The following is a 19,304-nucleotide window of genomic DNA, read 5'->3' as shown; positions in this document are numbered from 1 at the left end:
ATTCACGTGCTGTTCTGACACAGGCTTTTTCATGTACACCTGAAGTACACACACTAAAAACAGGGTTTGTACGGTCATTAAAAACCTGGAAATGTCATGGTATTTTCAAACAGCAATTTCCAGGCTTGGGTAAGTTTTGGAAAAAGTAAGAAATAATAAGAAATAATGCTCGACCAAAGCGATGGAGAAAAACTCTAAGGCATTCCTTCTCTGCTTGAAGGCTCAGCTGTTCTGGTCACTTACATTGTTCATTCAGCTAAACAAATATTGGTTACTGATTTCACTTGGTTGTCTTTTTTCTGTTGGCAGAGTTCTTACAAATCGATTGATGGCCATGATGAACATGGACGGCACAGGACCAAAGAAAGCCTTTGGCAAAACACAGCTCTGCCAAGTTATGATAGGTACTGGATCACTTTTCTAGTATGATTAGAGGATGTAGTGTCCAGCTAGGTCAGTGTTACTCATTGTAGAGGGTTCGTACAAGATGCTTAAAGTGCTTGAAGTTGACTTTTTAAAAATGTAGGTCCTGGAAAACACTTTAAAACAGGCATAGTTATGTATACAGTTATCTGATTGGCTTGAGTAAATGGTGGGTGGAGTGTACACATTTGTGGATCATCAGCTTCTTGAGGCTAGAAATGTTTCTAAATCCACAAATGCACAGTGACCGATCTACAAATGCACAGGATGCGATTCACAAAAGAATACCAGGCAAAGTTGTGTTTGTAACATAAAAATATATTTGTGAATGTTTTTTTATTTGCAAATCTTATTTAATTTTTTGTGTGTGAATTTAATTCTTGATTGTGAAACTATAACATTTATTTGTGGATCTCATTCAATACGTTAAATTTTTGTTAATGTCTTTACATTTATTTGTGGCTCATCAAGTTCAAGTTCAAGTACTCATAGTCTACTTTTTTGGAATTTTGCAACGATTCTACCCCCATATGTGAAAGCCTTGGAATTTTATTTTGCAGTATCTGTACAAACCCTGTTTTTAGCCACCACAGATGACAATAATGTATATAAAAATAGCCTACTCAACCCTGCTACACTATTCATTCCAAAAGCTGTTGTGTACTCATGAAGCCTATAGTAGCCTAGCATTGGTTAGAATTTGTTTTGTAGATTGTAATGTCTTGAGTGCAAAATGGCTCAGGGATCCTAACGCTTTCCATGTCAATAAGCAGTGACAAACTGTACTGTCTCCCTCAGTATCACATCATATCACTTTTTCATTCTTTTTCTTCTCCTAGTAAATGTAACAGTATATGAGAATTTGGATATTCTGTATACTACACGCATGTAATCAAGGCTTTTGAGTATGGATGAGATGTACTTAAGCAAGTGTTCATACTGGAATTATCAGAGAATATAAAACACACACCTTGTAAAATATGTGAATTCTATTTTGTGTAGCGCCAATTTTAGTCGAATCGGGTCCATGTAACACTTGTCAGTTCAATTTTGCATCTGAAAAATTGGACTATGTTGACTTTGTCCTGCTGGTGCAGCTTACTTGGAAATAATAGTGAGGATCACTGAGCCACTAGTTGGTTATCCATGCTTATTTAAAGAGTTTAAATTACTTTGTGGATTAGTACGAGTGATGGTTAGTTGAAAATGTATACTGCATTTTAAAATGAGTGATACAAGTGTCTCTATCTTCATTCAGGTGCTGTACAGCAGTCAAAACCATCAGCGTCAGAGGCTGACATTAAAAAATTCATGCGGAATTATCTCCGGTCTGCTCCCGACAGTTTTGGGGTATGGGACGCCGAATGGGCCAGACAGTGATTGATCTGTGTTCTGATTCTGAATAGATACAAGCTAGCATTTACACTACCAGTCAAAAGTTTATGAACCGGAAGATTTTTAATGTTCTTTTTAAGAATTTCTACTATTTAGGAATTTTACTATTTTAAAAATGTAATTTATTCCTGTGATTAAAGCTGAATTTTTAGCATTATTACTCCAGTCTTCAGTGTCGCATGATCTTTCAGAAATCATTCTGAAAATACTGATTTTCTGTTCAAGAAACATTTATTATTATTATTATCAATATTAAAAACCGTTGAGTACTTTTTTCTGGATTTTCTGTTGAATAGAAAGATCCAAAGATCTGAAATATAATTTATGTAAAATAAAAAGCTTTTGTAACATTAGACACCATTCAAAAGCTTGGAGTCATATATAAATATATATATATATATATATATATATATATATATATATATATATATATTATATTATAGAAAATAATACTTTTATTTAGCAAGGATGCATAAAATTGATCCAAAGTGATGACAAAGACATAATGTTACAAAAGATTATTTCTATTTCAGATAAATGCTTTTCTTCTGAACTTTCTATTCATCAAAGAAACCTGAAAAAAAATCTACTTTGCTGTTTTCAGCATAATATAACAATAATAATAATATGTTTTTGAGCAGCAAATAATAAAATTAGAATGATTTCTGAAGGATAATGTGACACTTAAGACTGGAGTAATGATGCTAAAAATTCAGCTTTGAAATCACAGAAATAAATTACATTTTAAAATATATTCAAAGAGAAAACAGCTATTTTAAATAGTACAAATATTTCAAAATTTTATTTTGTTTGCTGTACTTGGATCAAATAAATGCAGGCTTAGTGAGCAGAAGAGAATTATTTAAAAAAAAACATTAAAAATCTTACTATTCAAAACCATTTGACTGGTAGTGTATCTACATCGTCTATCTACAGTATGTTGTTAATTGGCCTTTTTTATGCTTTTGATTTACATTGTTAAATTTACATACTGTAGTCCCTTGACGAGATAAAATCCAGTTCACATTTGTATTTTGGAATTGTATCATGATAAATAAAATAGTTCTTACATTTATTAGTTGTGTCATTATTTTGGTTGTCTAGAATAGGACATAAATGTGTGGAAGTCATTGACCTTAATTTTTGATGTGAAGTTTTTGACGTCAATTTGATTTGACCTGTTTTTTGATGTCAATTTGACATTAAGTTTTGATGTCAATTTGGCGTCAAGTTTTTGACGTCAATTTGATTTACGTTTTTGACATGTTTTTTGACGTCAATGTTTGATGTCAATTTGACGTCAGTTTGATATCAATTGCCCACTGGGAATAGCATGCTTTTAGCCTACATTCAGCAGGGATGTAATTCAATGCGGACCAAAATCAACAAACAATGGGAAATCTAAATTTATTTGTCATTGAATCATTCATTCAAGAGATTTGTTCAAAAACACTTAATCATCCAGTAATAAAACAACTGGTCTTTATGAATGAGTCATTGAATTATTCATTAAAATTGATTTTTCTAAGCGTGACTGACTTTTTCTCCCATGATATACAATGACGGCCATATGGTAATTTCGAGGCTGAGCCCTAACATATGTTAACAATTTACAAGGTCATCATGTTATTAAAAAGTGCTCACCTTGGTTAACGTCTTCAGCTGAAGAGGCAGCATCTCTGTTGTCGGCACCCTCTCTCAGGGTGGACGAAGGGGGCGCGGGCGCCGGCTCGGGTGCGGTCGCTTGACTCACGTTAGCCGCGGGACTGTCTAACAGCACAGTTGTAGCATCGCTATCATTAGCTGAGCTGCTGGCTAACAGCACCGATGTAGCATTGCAAGGTCGTTTGTAATTCTGAAAACAAATTTTTGTTTGAATAGTTCTCTTCATCTTTCTTATTAATTGAAATGGTGTTGAATATTGCTAAAATGACAGGCAGCGAATCAGGTAATGATTGACAGTGCTCTGATCCAATGGCGTTGGAGATTGGCAGATTATCGTGGGGTGGGGCGGTTGCTATCATATTTCAATGGAAGCCGGCTCCTCGGGTTTGTTTTTAGGGAATATTTGCATTTATTCCCAATTTGATTGGGTTAGCTACTCATGTGCTGATCTTTCATTTTTTTTCGCTAATGCAGGACACTACTGAAAGATGCGCATCAGACGGGATTTAGAAGTGGGTATACGGAATGCCGACTGATAAAGAAGTGGGTATACGCCGTATACCTGCGCATACCCTCCACTACACCACTGCTCTTAAGCATCCCTAAAGTTCGTTCTAATATGGGTAAACGGGCATTCAGTTATGCTGCTCCATTTGACTGGAATCAATTACAAGATAAGTTATGCTTAAAAGAGTTGGTATCACTAAATTATTTTAGATGTATTTTAAAGGATCTAGTTGTAGAGTCACCTGATTATAAATGTTTTGAATAAATTGTGTAGTAAACTAATGTATTTTGTTTTATGTGTAACTAAATGTGCTGTCTATCTTGGCCAGGACCCTCTTGTAAATGATTTTAAATCTCAAGAATTTTTAATTCCTGGTTAAATGAAGGTTTAATAATAATAATAATGTTCCTTTATCAACCTCCAAGGAAAGAGCTGCATAACTCAATCGAGACAATCCTTCAGCTTGAAATATAAACTTGTGCTTGAGCGAATCAAAGGCTTTGTAGAAGTCTAAGAAAAGCAGGAAAGCATTAGTGACGAGATCTTCGTAATTTTGGAGATCTAAAACTAATCTAAAATTATTTGTAATGTGACGTTTCTCCACAAAACCCGATTGTGATTCATCAATAATAATGTTAAGGACATCTTTCATTCTTCTCGTTAAAACTGAAGCTAAAACTTTTATAATCGTTATTTAAGAGGGTGATTGGCCTCCAGTTTTCTAGACATTCTTTATCTTTATTGGGTTTGGGTATCAGGGTGATGATCCCTTGTGTCATGGTTGGTGGAAGTGCTTCCAAAGTGCTTCCTAGTTTCTACATTAGATTGATAAATGAGGCCCAATATGTGTACAACCCAACAAACATGAGAGGTACGCCTAACGTGCAGATTAAGACTAAATTGCGTCGGTCGGTCCAGAACCATATCTGGACGTCTACACGACGTGCAAATCCAGTATGGTATCTGGACATCCAACTACGATGTCTGTTGGACGTAGATATGAGGTTCAATATTTGCTTGATGAGGTTAGAGAACACCTGACAAGAGATCAGAGACCATTCCTTCATCCAGAATCACTCTAGATTCTTCAGATTCCCAGCTCCATGACAGTGCTTCTCCTCTTCAGTTCACGCCACTCATTTTTTATAGGGTGCAGGTCAGGGAACTGAAATGGCCATAGCAGAAGCTTGGTTTTGTGCCCAGTGGCCCATTTTTGTGTTGTTTTTAAGGTTTGATTTTGGATTATTGTCCGGTTGGAAGTGCAAAACATTACCCATTATAAGATTTCTAAAAAAGTCAGTCACTTATTGATTTTTGTATCTGTTGGTATTTGATAGAATCAGTGATGCCGTGTGTCTAAACAAGATGTCCAGGACCTCCAGCAGAAATAAAGGCCCACAACATTAAAAATACAGCAGTATATTTTAGTATACAAAGTATATTTCATTGTACACATGGAGTACTTTTTATCCCCGTGTTCACCAAACCCATCTTTTGCTGCTAAAAAGAGTGTTTGCTGCTAAAAAGCTACATTTTTAGTTACATCTGACCATAGAAGCCAGTCCCATTTGAAGTTCCAGTCGTGTCTGACAACTGAATACACTGTAAAAAAAAAAAATAAATCTGTAAAATTTATGGTAAAAAAACTGTCAAAACTGTTGCCAGAATTCTACTGTAAAAAAAATACGGTAAAAACAATTTAGGTTTTACGGTTTTAACTGATATAATGTTAATATACAACCTATTGAAATACTGAAATCTGTTTTGTACCTTTGAAATACACTGATTACCATCAAATGCACAAAGTCACATGATGAACCAAAGCCCATCACAAGCAGCTTTTAAATAATAAAATATATAGAAGGTACACAGTGTCATTTACACAAGCACTAAACACCATCATGGTGAGACTCATTAAACTGAAATATGCAATAAACATTAATTTAACAACATTAGATGTAACATACAACCCTAATAAACATAACTGATTAGAAAACTAATAAGAAACATGGTTATTTAAAAGAAAAAAAAACATAAAATTCAAACAAAATTTGAAATGCAGCGCAGGGAATTCTGGGAACGTCAGTTTATGGTTTTTCCCTGTAAAGTTTATCTTTAACCATTTAACAGTTTTTTACTGTAGCATTTTCACAGTTTTGTTACTGTTAAAATCACGGTCATTTTTTACAGCGTATGCTGGAGATTGTTTTTGGTGAAAGCATTTTCTTTTCTTGATTGTTTTTTTTTTTTCTTGAAGCTCTTCCTAACAACATGTGGTCAAGTAGGTGCTGTTTGATATTTTTTTTAAAGGTTTTGTGACCCCGAATCTCAACCTTTTTCTGCAATTCTACTTGAAGAATCTTTGGCCACTCAAACTCTCCTCCTCACCATGCATTAGGACAATATAGACACATCCTCGTCCAGGCAGATTCATAACATTTTCTGTTGATTGGAACTTCTTAATTATTGGCCTGATGATGGAAATGGGAAATTTCACTGCTCTAGATCTTTTCTTAAAGCCACTTTCTAATTTTTGAGGCTCAATTATATTTTGCTGCACATCAGAAATATATTCTTTAGTTTTTCTCATTGTGATGGATATTTAAGGGAATTTGGGCTTTGTTTTCCCTCTTATTTATATTTCTGTGAAACAGGACGCCATGGCTGGATAATTTCATGTTCATAATCACCCTGGAGTGTTCAAAATTGTGAATATGAATGGGAATATACTTCAGAGATATTTTACTCATAAGAGTTTCTAGGGGTGCAAATAATTGTGTCCAATGTGTATTTGAGAAAAACATTTATTTCAAAATGATATTTCCCCCCATTTTAAATTCTTATTATCCAATGAAAGGTTAGATTTTTGTGAATTTCTTAAATAAAAGATCAAAAGGATTAACAATGCAGAATAATTTTCACCGCCTTCTTTGAGCTTATTTACCAAGGGTGCCGATATTTTTGGCCATGACTGTATATTTTCCATAAGGATTGTTGGATTAGCTTGATTTTACACAAATTAGGATAATTATGTTGTAATTCAGTACGACATCAGACAACAGTGGCCGATTTAGGCATGTGCAAAAAAGGCAGTCGGGACAGCACATTCCTATCACTCATTTGATATTATGTCAATGATATTATGTCACCTTAGTATTATGTGAGAGAGGGATTCAAGGGTTGACCTCAGTCACCTCAGGTCTCTCCACTGGAAGGCCAAGGTAGGGGATTCTATAAAGCACATTAAAATTAACTGTTTTTCATTAGGGTTTGTTCTGAGCAAAAATTTATATATTTGATTTATTTATTTATTTAGGGTTGGTTGATTGGTTGGTTACTTTTTGTTTAGAACAAAATAAAAGAACAGTTAATAACGTTCTTTTTATATTGAGTGTAAATTGTGATAATAAGCGTTGAAAATAATAACATAAAAAAAAAATTTTTTCAGAAACAGATGCCGTTGTAACCTAAATATTTTATTTAGTATGTTTACCATTTTAAATGGTCTGCAGCAACAGAGCCATCAATTCTGCAAGTGCATTTCTTCAGTCAACAGATTCTTGTAGAGCTTCTTGGATTCAACCTTCTTTTGTTTCTTCATTTGTTTGAAATTAAATATTGTATTATATTATAAATCATATATATAGTTGTATTACTGCAGTATTATTTTATTACTAAAGGGGTTATAAATATTGATTTTATTGATTTATTTTCAATTAGACATTTTTACATGGTCTAGAAATGAACAAATAAAAAGTAATTCTACTATTAAAACCAACTGTAAGTTTCATAACTTAAAATTTCCTTGTTAGTCCAAAAACATTTATTGAATTATCCACAGATATTTACTGAGACCAAGCTGCCAAAATGTATCTTAATAGCTTTCTATTTCTGCATTTAACATAGAATATGAGAACATGGAAATTTTGGAACAGAATGCAAAATAAAATCCAAGGAAACAAAATAGTTGAAAAAACTTAAGTATGGGGATCCTAGGGAACACAGACATATGAAAAATGTGACAGTGAATAACCTTTTAATACTAATGGCTGATATGTATGATTATAAATATCAACCTCACACTTCCTCTATGTAGCTTGGAAATTATCTGTTATTTCAGTTATAATTAAATTATATACAGAAATTTTATAATTACTTGAGCTGTCAATCGCTCTGTGCAAGTTTATCAGTGACTGAGTACTGAACTCTTGTCAAAACTCCAGTTGACTTTGTCTACATTGCACAATGAGTCTCCTATTTACATGTTTGCACTGTGTTAGTTATGATAAAAGCATTCATGAAAATGAAGAAGTCAGGCTGGAGTGACAAGATTTGTGTGCTCAACAGATATGATTGTGATCAGCAGTAGTCTACAACTTTTCATGCAATGGGAGTTTATCTAAATATATCGTTATAATCAACAATTTTCATGATTAGTTCATCTCGTCATCTGTTAAAGCACAAATGTAGCAAATGCTTTTTAGAAGAGTTCAATAAACCAGGACACAGGACACCACCTAGTAGTGCATTACAATAAGTCTTGAGAATATGGATGCATGAACTAGCCTTTCTGCATCTGAAACAGGTGATATTTTGTAACTGTAAAGGAAGAAGTAACAATACATCCTTTTAAATGCAAAACTTATGTGTACAGCATTTTGGTCCAATGATATCTCTGTTTTATCAGAATTTAATAGAGGAAAATGGGCTAGCATGGATTGTTGGAATACAGCAGTTTTACATAAAAGTAGATTAGACAGGATTGAGGAAATCAAGGAAGGGCTGCCATACAGCTTGGAATCGACATTGTGATTTGGGCTCCGATAGACATATACCTTCCAATCGTATAACATGGAACAACTCAGACAACCAGGTTTTGAAAAAAGGGGCATCTGAAGATTTCCAGTTTAAAGGTATTATCTTTTTGGCAAGTACCATACTCAACAGCAGTGATTGTTGTTGAGAGCTTGAAAAAGTGTTCAGTACCTCAGACGTCCCCAAAATTGCTAGAATGGGATCAGGCTTCACAACCTTTTGAAAAACCTTTGAAAAAAGTCAAAGATGCTACTCCAAAAATCAAACAAGTTAGGGCAAAACCACAACAGGTGTAATAGGGTGCCCTCTGACACTTTACATCTATCACATATTGGAGAAATAGTATTGTATATTTTATTTAGTCTAACTTTAGAGTAGTACAATCTATGTACTGCCTTAAACTGGATCAGCCTTTGTCTGGCATTTATTGAACAATATTGGATCTTACTAAGGCAATCATTCCATATTTCATCGGACAAGTCTACACCAAAATCCTTGGCCCAAGCTTCTTTTAGGTGGTTTGTGTTTACAGACACTGGGAAGACATTAACAAATTGTGAGATCAAATGTCTAGACGTTGGATTTGACATAATACATTCATCAAATGTATTAGTCTTTGGTTTGCTAACAAATTGTGGAATGACTTCTTTAACATAATGCCTTATTTGTAAATACCGAAAGAAATCAGACCCAGGAAGATTAAATATAGACTGTAATTGACTAAAGGATGCAAACATTTCATCTACATAGAGGTCCTCAATGGACTTTAAACCTTTGTTTCTCCATGTAACAAACGCCAAATCAAGTTCTGATGGCTTAAACAAAGGATTGTTAGCAATTGGAGTATGAACAGAGACATCAGGCAAAGTACAATAACTTCTTATCTGGTTCAATATTCATATTGAGTTTTTTATCATAATATTATTTCCAATACATTTTGATGGAGACACCTTTGAGAAAAGTAGAACTGGAAGACAAGATTTAGTTAGCGATATTGTCTCTATCTTAAGCCATAGTGGATCAGCTATAGAGGAAATTTCACTAAAAACACCCTTCTGCCAGTAGGATAGAGCTCTAGCATTTGCTGCCCAATAGTAAAATTTAAATACTGGAAGCCCAAAGCCTCCTATCTGTGTGGGTTTTTGTAAAAGTGTCATCCCTTCTTCCTCCAAAGCAAGGCCCTCTGCTCGATCAGCCAGCGCGCCATGTTGTCCGCTACGTTAGCAGACTGCTGAGAGGATTTACCACCTTGCGGTGGTTTTTTTGACGGCATCGATGCGATTTGAACCTTTAGATGGAATGTGGAATGCTATAGATTTCGAAGTAACTTTTAGCCCAATCAAAGCAGGTTTAAAGACTATTAATTAAGACTTTTATCAACTTGGATGTGGAGCAGTTGTAAAACACGTCTACCTTCTACGCTGCTCCATAGCGCGCCCCCCCCCTAAATTAGACATTTTTACATGGTCTATGTAATGATAGTCCACTGAGGCGAGAGTGTAGTGAATCCAAGTGCAGATTTATTAAACAAGAGTGATATCCAAAGTACAAACAGATGAAGACTTGACTTGACAAGAACAGACTTGATTAAAACACTCACAGACAGCATGTTAAATACATTCAATTCACAACAAGGAACAAGGCAACGACATGTCTACTTATAACAAACAAGGAGGGTCACATGACAAGAACAAACCAATGGGAAACAAGACACATGACCTGGACAACCAATCAGAACATGACACATTGAACAAGGGAACCAATTGCATGGACACATGAAGGCAAGGGAAGCATGACACAAACAGGAACTCTAACTAAACTTCAAAATAAAAGACATGAAAACAAGAACATGAAACAAAACCCAAAACAGACCTTACAGTCTAGAAGAAATATATAGCTGGATATCTTCAACATAGCAATTGAAACTAATCTCATATTTTCTAATATGTTTTCCAAGGTGCAGAGTGCATCATGAAAATAGCATGTATAATGAAAACATTATTAAGATTGGTATGTTTTGGAATGTGTAAAATGTGCTGATCATAAAACAAATAATCTGAATATCATTTTGCCTAATTATTATGCAAGAACTGCAATGTCCAGTGGAAAACAAAAAAGAGAAAGTTCCTGCAATTGTAAAAGGCTTTTATAAAATGAACAGATCCAGTTGTTTACAGCTGTTGTGAAATACATTATAAACACACATCTTTCACCCTATTAAATCAATAAATGGTTATTATTAATAATAGTAGTAGTATTTGCTGTGTTTATGAAATTTTGCAAAGTGTATGATGTAACCATTTTATAAAATAAGTAAACTCCATGAAACTAGTTTAAAGTGATTTTAGAATAGCAAAAGGGGTTTTAGGCCACCCTTCCACGTCATGCCTAACAATGTCCCTATAGCTGTTCTAAAATAACTATAAACCACAAATTGCAGGGAAATTGCTAAGCAGCTGCTGTTTGCTGTGTTGTATTATGTAGGATTGTATTTGTCCACAAGACTCAGAAGGGCCGGTCTTCCATTACTGGGCTCTGTTTGATGGTCATGCTGGCTCAGGAGTGGCAGTGGTGGCTTCAAGACTGCTACACCAACACATTGTGGAGCAGCTCCAAGGTGTTCTGGAGGTCCTGACTAATTTGGCGTCTCTTCCCCCGACTGTATTGGGTGAAGAACCCAATTACCATCCATCCCCAGGCACACAAAGGGCCCTCACCCGGGCTGCCTCCCTACGTGGTGCCACTGGTGCCCCTGGCTCTCCCTGCACCCCTCCAACACGGTTCTTTGTGGAGAAGAAGATCCAACATGAAAGCCTTGTGATTGGTGCCTTGGAGAATGCCTTCAAGGAAATGGTGAGTTCCAGTTCTGTGTAGTTTCCACAAAATTACTGGATGTGGGTTGAGTTTGGTTTGAGTTACTCTTTTCAACAGAAATGAGTTTTTCAGTTTAAGTGATATTAGAAAAGAGAAAATGAAACAGCTGTATAAAATGTAAATATTTAAAATATATGTTATCACATATTTAATAAATGTTTTAAATACTGCATATATTGTATTGAAATTTGTATTTACTTTAAGGCTTCAATTTTAAACCATATTACAATAATGTTTTCCTAAAAGAACAAATGGGGAAAAAAAGAGTGCTTCCTCGATACAACTTGCATGAGAAAAAAAAAATTGTGTGTAGTTAATGTGAGTGAGAAACAGCCAGATGTAGACGGTGCCATTACCTAGCTGTGACTGGCTCATAACCCTGTCATTGTGATGCTTGTCAAATTTATAGAAATGGATGGACAAAATATACAACTAACTAATGTCTCATCACTTGATCATGTCCAAAACAAACTTGAACTTTAACGTTCTTGAAAGCCTTTGTCTCTTACTGAAGAGTAAAGTTATTGTCATCAGTAACATGACTTATATCGCAATCAAAGGTAAAATAATAAATAAATAGTTTGCCAAAGGTAAAAAAATAAAAAGCTAACAACAAAATTTAAGTGGTACCCCATAAACAAAGTGGAAAAGGTAGACCTCTTGTGTAGACTACTCTCACTCACAGGTATCAATGTAATTTACATAAAACTGATCCACAAAAGAATAATTGGCATAGTTGGCAGCATAGTGTACTATTGCTAACTAGAGAACTGAATGCACCTAAACCATGGTAAAATCACTGTAAGCCTGATCTCATGTCTTTTCTTGCTTATAGCAAAAAACAATATGGTAAAAGACAACATTGTTCAGTAAATATTTAAATTTCCTGCTAATAGTAATCACAAAAATAGCATTAAAAATGTTTTGCAACATAACACTTCTTATTAAATAAAAAATGTATATTTTTGAAGCATTATTTTATTAAGAATTCAGTTGACGTGTCCACATGTGTGCATATATTAGATATTTTACAATTTGAAACTATTTTTCAAAATTTACTATTTTGAAATTAGTTTTATTTCATCCCCATGTCTCTATGCATCTGTGTTTATTTCAGGATGCCCAAATCGAGACAGAGAAAGCTATATACAATATCTCGGGTGGCTGCACTGTGCTTGTAGTGGTCTTCCTGCTGGGAAAGCTGTATGTTGCTAATGCTGGAGACAGCAGGTAAGATATATACAATACAAGGTATACAGTACTGTCTGGAAAGTATCCACCCATGTAATATGAAAAATATTAGATAGGAGATGCAATACAGTAAAAACAGCTGAAGCTATGAGCAGCTGGTGATTGGCAGCTTCATCACGACAATGCGCCCACCCATGCATCACGTCTCGTGCACGGTTTTTTGAATCATCAAATAACCCAGGTAACTCAGCCCCCCTACAGCACGATTTGGCGCCGTCCAATTTCTGGCTTTTCCCAAAACTAAAATCACCTTTGAAAGGGAAGAGATTTCAGATCTTCGATGGGATTCAGAAAAATATAACAAAGCAGCTGTTGCCGATTCCAACAAAGGATTTTGCAGAGTGTTTTGAACAGTGGAAGAGATGCTGGGAGAATGCTGTGAGGTCCCAAGATGTCTACTTTGAAGGGGACTGAGGCGTCACTTTGTACAATGTCTCTTGTATCTTTTTTGATAAATGTTGGTATTTTTCATATTACATGGCTGGATACTTTCCAAACAGCCCTAGTATGAATACATTTATGCACAGGAATACAGATTTGATAATTTTCTTATATGTACGCGTGTGTGTGTGTGTGTGTGTGTTTTATTCCTCAGAGCCATAATAATTAGAAATGGAGAGATAATTCCTATGTCCACAGAGTTTACCCCTGAGTCAGAGAGACAAAGACTTCAGTTCCTTGTAAGTTGCAATATCTTTTGCTCCTTGAAAACTATTTATCACTCTATTATGTCAAGGAAACCAAATTCTTTGACATCTTATTAATCTGATAATATTGTTATTATATTAATTGTTTTTTGACAATAAATTGTCTTATGCCTCTCATAAATGTTTTAAGATATTATAAAGCCATGTTTATTTTAATATTTAAAAGATATTATAAAAATATGTTTTAAAGCCCTTGACCTTTTAAATGGTTTACTAAAACTAAGTGGGGAGTAGAAAGTTCAACTCCTTTACAGACTGCTGATGCTCTGACTCTATTAATGAATGCCACTCTAAACTATGGATGTCATGGTTGGTTGAATGGATGAGGCAAGGACTCACTTACAGGAAGTATATGCTCTTTATTAATAATAAAACAAAAATTACCCCAAGGAAGGAAAACAGGCAGACAGACCAGGACAGGGTACAGCAAGGCAAGGCGAGGCAGGATCAAGACTGCAAAAACAAGGAGAATAAACATGGAGGGTAATGAGGGACAACAGGTGGGGCAACTGAACCAATTAAAGTCAAGTCACCTTTATTTGTATAGTGCTTTTAACAATACAGATTGTGTCAAAGCAACTTCACAGTATCAAAATAGGAAAATTGTGTGTCAATAATGTAAAATGTCAAGATTAAACACTCAATTTTCAGTTAAAGGCATTTCATTATTGAATTTAGTGACCTCACTAAATTCAGCTCAGTTCAGTTTAAATAGTATCCATGCAATCAAATCGACGATATCACTGGAAATGAAGTGTCCCCAACTAAGCAAGCCAGAGGCGACAGCGGCAAGGAACCAAAACTCCATTGGTGACCGAATGGAGAAAAAAACCTTGGGAGAAACCAGGCTCAGTTGGGGGGCCAGTTCTCCTCTGACCAGATGAACCAGCAGTTCAATTCCAACTGCAGCAAAGTCAGATTGTAGAGGACTCATCTGGTTCCTGTGGTCTTGTCCCAATGGATGTCTAGGTGACGAGGTCTTCACTAGGATCTGTCTCTGGGTACATCTAGGTGTCCTGGTCTCCGCTGACGTTCAGGGCTATAGAGGTTATCGCTAGGTGCTGATCCACCAGTCCGAGTGACAGCAGTGACCATCTGATCTGGATACAGACTGGATCCGGGTGATGCAGTGACTATCTGATCGAGTGGATACGGTGATCTCGGAATAAGATAGAAACAGACTAATATTAGCGTAGATGTCATTCTTCTTACAATGTAACAAGTACAATGTGTGTTATGGGAAGTGTTCCCAGTTCCGGTTTACCTAATTAACCCTCTAAGCGCCAAAGTCGCAAAATTGCGACAAGACGTCATACTGTAACAGAAGGACCAGGCTCCTCCCAGAGCCAGTTACCCCGATCCACTTCACCTGAGTTTTAATCACCTGCACCTGCACCTCATTATCACCAGCCACATATAAGCTCAGTCACCAAAGTCACCAGTTGTCCGATCTCCGGATTACTCCATGGACCATCTCTGCTTCCTGACAAAGCTGAGTATAACTACCTGCGATTACTTACCTGTCCCTACTTACCTTCTGTCTCATCTTATTCCAGTCCTCCTCCTCGTCTGTTCCGGTGGCTTGATCGGCTCCCCGTATATCTCTGCCGCGGCCAACTCCCAGGATCTGTCAAAACAGAAAGACTGATCACGATTGACATTCTTTTCTCCTTCAACCTCACGAAGTAACACTCACCCAGTCTGAAGAATCCTCACGATTGCAATTTGCATTTACACCCTGTAAATAAACACCTTGTCATTTCACTTACCATCTGTGTCAGACCCGTTCCATTACAGAAGATCGGACCTTGATGGCTACACCATGAGTGTAAACGACCCATTCCAGGAACTGGTCAACACCTTGAAACGGGTATTAGCCCGTCCAGCTTCACCATCACCACCGGCCTCTGTTACCACACCCGTCACTTCCGCCTCCACCACTTCTTCGGCAATAATGTACGCCAGTCCCATGGCCCGACCAGCGCCCTATTCAGGTGATCCAGAGGAGTGCAATGGCTTCCTTCTCCAATGTACACTAACTATTGACTTACATCCTCAGATGTTCCTGACCGATCAGGCGAAGATAGCATTTGTGATCACGTCGCTCACAGGACCCGCATTGAGATGGGCGGAGACTATTCTAAGCCAAGCTGGACCCGCCACGCACTCTTTTGCCCAGTTTCTCGCCCATTTTAAAGAGGTGTTTAGCAGCTCTCCTGGTGATTCTTCAGTTGGGGAACAGTTATATAAGCTTCGACAGGGTAATATGACTATTCATCAATACGCCCTGAAGTTTCGCACCCTCACGGCCGCGAGTGGATGGAACGAGCCATCACTGATAACTGCTTTCCGGCAAGGCTTAAATACCCGCCTGAAGATTCACCTGGCAGCCTACGATGACACCTTTGGGCTAGAGAAGTTCATTCAACTTGCCATCCGCTGCTCCAACCGGATGCGGGCCTGTACATCGGAGACCACAACCGTTACCGCCATTGACACTCCTTCGAGCCACCAGCCAGAGGTTAGACCCATATCTGAACCGATGCAGACTGACACTTTTCATTTATCGCCAACCGAACGACAGAGACGAATTACCAACGATTTGTGCCTGTATTGTGGAAGTTCTGACCATAGAATCCAATCCTGCACCCTTCGTCCGCCCAGGCTTTGGGTGATTGGGATGCAACCTCACATCCCCAAGATGAACCCCTTAACTACTTGTGCTAACATTGTCCTTGTAAATCACCTAATGCCAGTCACAGTCCTCTTGGACTCCGGATCAGCGGGGAACTTCATCTCGGGGAAACTCAGCCGGCAACTCCATCTCACACCCATTGCAACCGAAACCACTTACCAAATCCAGGCCATAACAGGTACTCCACTTACCCGTCGCCTTGTGAAATATTGTGTCGGTCCCCTAGTGCTGAGAATGGGGCAGCTCCATCAAGAGAGTATTCATTTACTAATTTTAGAGGAATCCACTGTAGACATTGTTTTGGGTCGACCCTGGCTGGTTAAGCACGATCCAGTGTTATCTTGGACCTCTGGAGATGTTCTGAAGTGGGGTACTAACTGTTTCCCGCAATGTTTCCCTCATATGCCTAAACCTTCTCCACGTCCAGTTGTTAAATTATCTGTGCAGGCCACGTCCATAGAGAGCCCTGTGGAGAAACAATCTGTGGAGGTTCCACCGGACTACGAGGCTTTCAAGGATGTGTTCTGTCCCAAAAGGGCATCTCGGCTACCACCTCATCGGCCATGGGACTGCGCAATCGACCTCGTTCCGGGTGAACCAGTACCACGGGGAAAGATTTATCCCCTATCACTTCCCGAGCAGAAGGCGTTGGAGGAGTATATTGAGGAGGCACTCAAACAAGGTTACATCGTCCCTTCCATCTCCCCTGCTGCTTCGAGTTTCTTCTTCGTGGCCAAGAAGGACGGAGGGCTCCGTCCATGTATAGACTATCGTAAACTAAATCTCATCACGGTTAAATATCGTTATCCCCTTCCTCTTGTCCCTGCAGCGTTGGAACAACTTCGCGGTGCCACCATATTCACCAAACTGGACCTCCGCAGCGCGTACAACCTCATCCGCATCAGAGAGGGGGACGAGTGGAAGACCGCCTTTGTAACCCCTACGGGGCACTATGAGTACCGGGTCATGCCCTATGGGCTTGTCAACGCCCCATCTGTCTTCCAGCGTTTCATGCATGAGGTGCTCCGGGAGTTCCTTCATCGTTTTGTAATCGTCTACATTGATGACATTTTGATCTACTCCCGGAGACTGGCCGAACATCGCCACCATGTTGCGGAGGTCCTTCAACAGTTGCGGAAACACCAGCTCTACCTCAAGGCAGAAAAATGTCTATTTCACCAACCATCCGTCCACTTCCTTGGATATATCATCAGTCACGGTGGCATCCGCATGGACAAGGGGAAGGTGGAAGCCATTACATCCTGGCCTCGACCCAACACGATCAAGGAATTGCAGCGCTTCCTGGGTTTCTCAAACTTTTACAGAAGATTCGTTGCCAACTATAGTTCTATCACAAGCCCCCTCACTGACCTCCTACGAGGAGGTAAGAAGTCACTTGCCTGGGATGTGAATGCCACCAATGCCTTCAACCGTCTCAAAGAAGCCTTCACTACCGCACCACTCCTCGTCCACCCCGATCCAGAACTGCCCTTCATCGTAGAGGTGGACGCATCAACAACTGGAGTAGGTGCGGTATTATCTCAGCAGCAGGGGAAGCCTCCCAAGCTCCATCCATGTGCCTTCTTCTCCAAGAAGCTCAGCCCGGCGGAGAAAAACTACGACATCGGCAACAGGGAGCTTCTGGCCATCAAGCTTGCCCTGGAGGAGTGGAGACACTGGTTGGAGGGGGCAGCTCAACCATTTCTCGTGCTTACCGATCACAAGAACCTCGAATATCTACGAGACGCCAAAAGATTAAATCCACGCCAAGCAAGATGGGCATTGTTTTTCACCCGTTTCAATTTCCAAATCTCCTATCGTCCAGGATCCCGTAACGCCAAGGCGGACGCTTTATCTCGTCTTCACACCAAGGAGGATTCTCTCGAAGAGCCCGAAGGTATCTTGCCCTCCAACATCATCGTAAGTCCCATTGCTTGGTCCTCTCCGCCAGTGGCCTCCGACACTCCTCCTGCCAATCCGCCGGGCTGCCCACCAGGTCGTCAGTATGTTCCCAGGACACAACGCACTTCCCTCATCCACTCCTCTCACACTTCACTTGGTACTGGTCACCCAGGGGCCAACGCTACTCTCTCGCTGCCAAGCGATCGCTTCTGGTGGCCGAACATGGCCAGGGATGTGAGAAGGTTCGTTCAGGGCTGCCCAGACTGCGCCATATCCAAAAGTTCCCGTCATCTCCCTTCAGGCAAGCTGGTGCCCTTACCCATTCCCAACCGCCCGTGGTCACACCTGGGAGTGGATTTCATCACTGATCTTCCACCCTCCGACCATAATACCTGCATCCTCGTCATCATCGACAGATTTTCCAAATTCACCCATCTCGTTCCTCTACCTGGACTCCCCACTGCCATGCAAACAGCAGAACTTTTATTCAATCATGTATTCCGTTACTACGGCCTCCCTGAAGATATAGTCTTGGACAGAAGTCCACAATTCATCTCCCGTGTATGGAAGGCCTTCTTCGCTCTCCTAGGTGTGACCATCAGTTTGACTTCAGGTTATCACCCGCAATCGAATGGGCAGACTGAACGCAAAATCCAGGAAATTGGGCGCTTCCTGAGAACCTTCTGCCATCGCCGCCAGAATTCTTGGAACCAGTTCCTAGGCTGGGCCGAGTACGCCCAGAACTCACTCCGTCAATCTTCTACTGGACTCTCTCCCTTCCAGTGCGTACTCGGTTTCTAGCCTCCATTGTTTCCCTGGTCCGGAGAACCTTCCGATGTGCCTGCGGTCGACCACTGGTTCCGAGAAAGCGAGGGAGTCTGGGACTCAGCACATCACCACCTGCAACGGGCAGTACGCAGGCAGAAGATCGCCGCCGATGCTCGTCGTTCAGCAACACCCACCTATCTGCCTGGACAGAAGGTATGGCTCTCCACACGAGACATTCGGCTACGCCTGCCCAGCCGTAAGCTGAGTCCCAGGTTTGTTGGCCCCTTCACCATTCTGGAAC

At 39.1% G+C, this 19,304-nt stretch overlaps 1 protein-coding gene across 1 annotated transcript in view; it reads left to right on the top strand.

The window, feature by feature from the left end:
- Positions 1-19,304, top strand: part of LOC306858989 (protein phosphatase 1H-like) — a gene marked incomplete at both ends in the record, with an annotated part of 160,843 nt that overhangs the window by 38,090 nt on the left and 103,449 nt on the right. Inside the window, 3 exons of the mRNA XM_079399807.1 lie at positions 11,291-11,659; positions 12,798-12,910; positions 13,527-13,611. Coding sequence (XP_079255933.1) covers positions 11,291-11,659; positions 12,798-12,910; positions 13,527-13,611 — 567 coding nt within the window. The remainder of the gene's footprint in view (positions 1-11,290; positions 11,660-12,797; positions 12,911-13,526; positions 13,612-19,304) is intronic.

Source organism: Barbus barbus (genome assembly GCF_936440315.1).
Source record: "Barbus barbus genome assembly, chromosome: 39".
Classification (NCBI taxonomy): Eukaryota; Metazoa; Chordata; class Actinopteri; order Cypriniformes; family Cyprinidae; genus Barbus; species Barbus barbus.
Note: the sequence above shows the minus strand (reverse complement) of the source record. Positions and strands in the feature narration are given on the sequence as shown.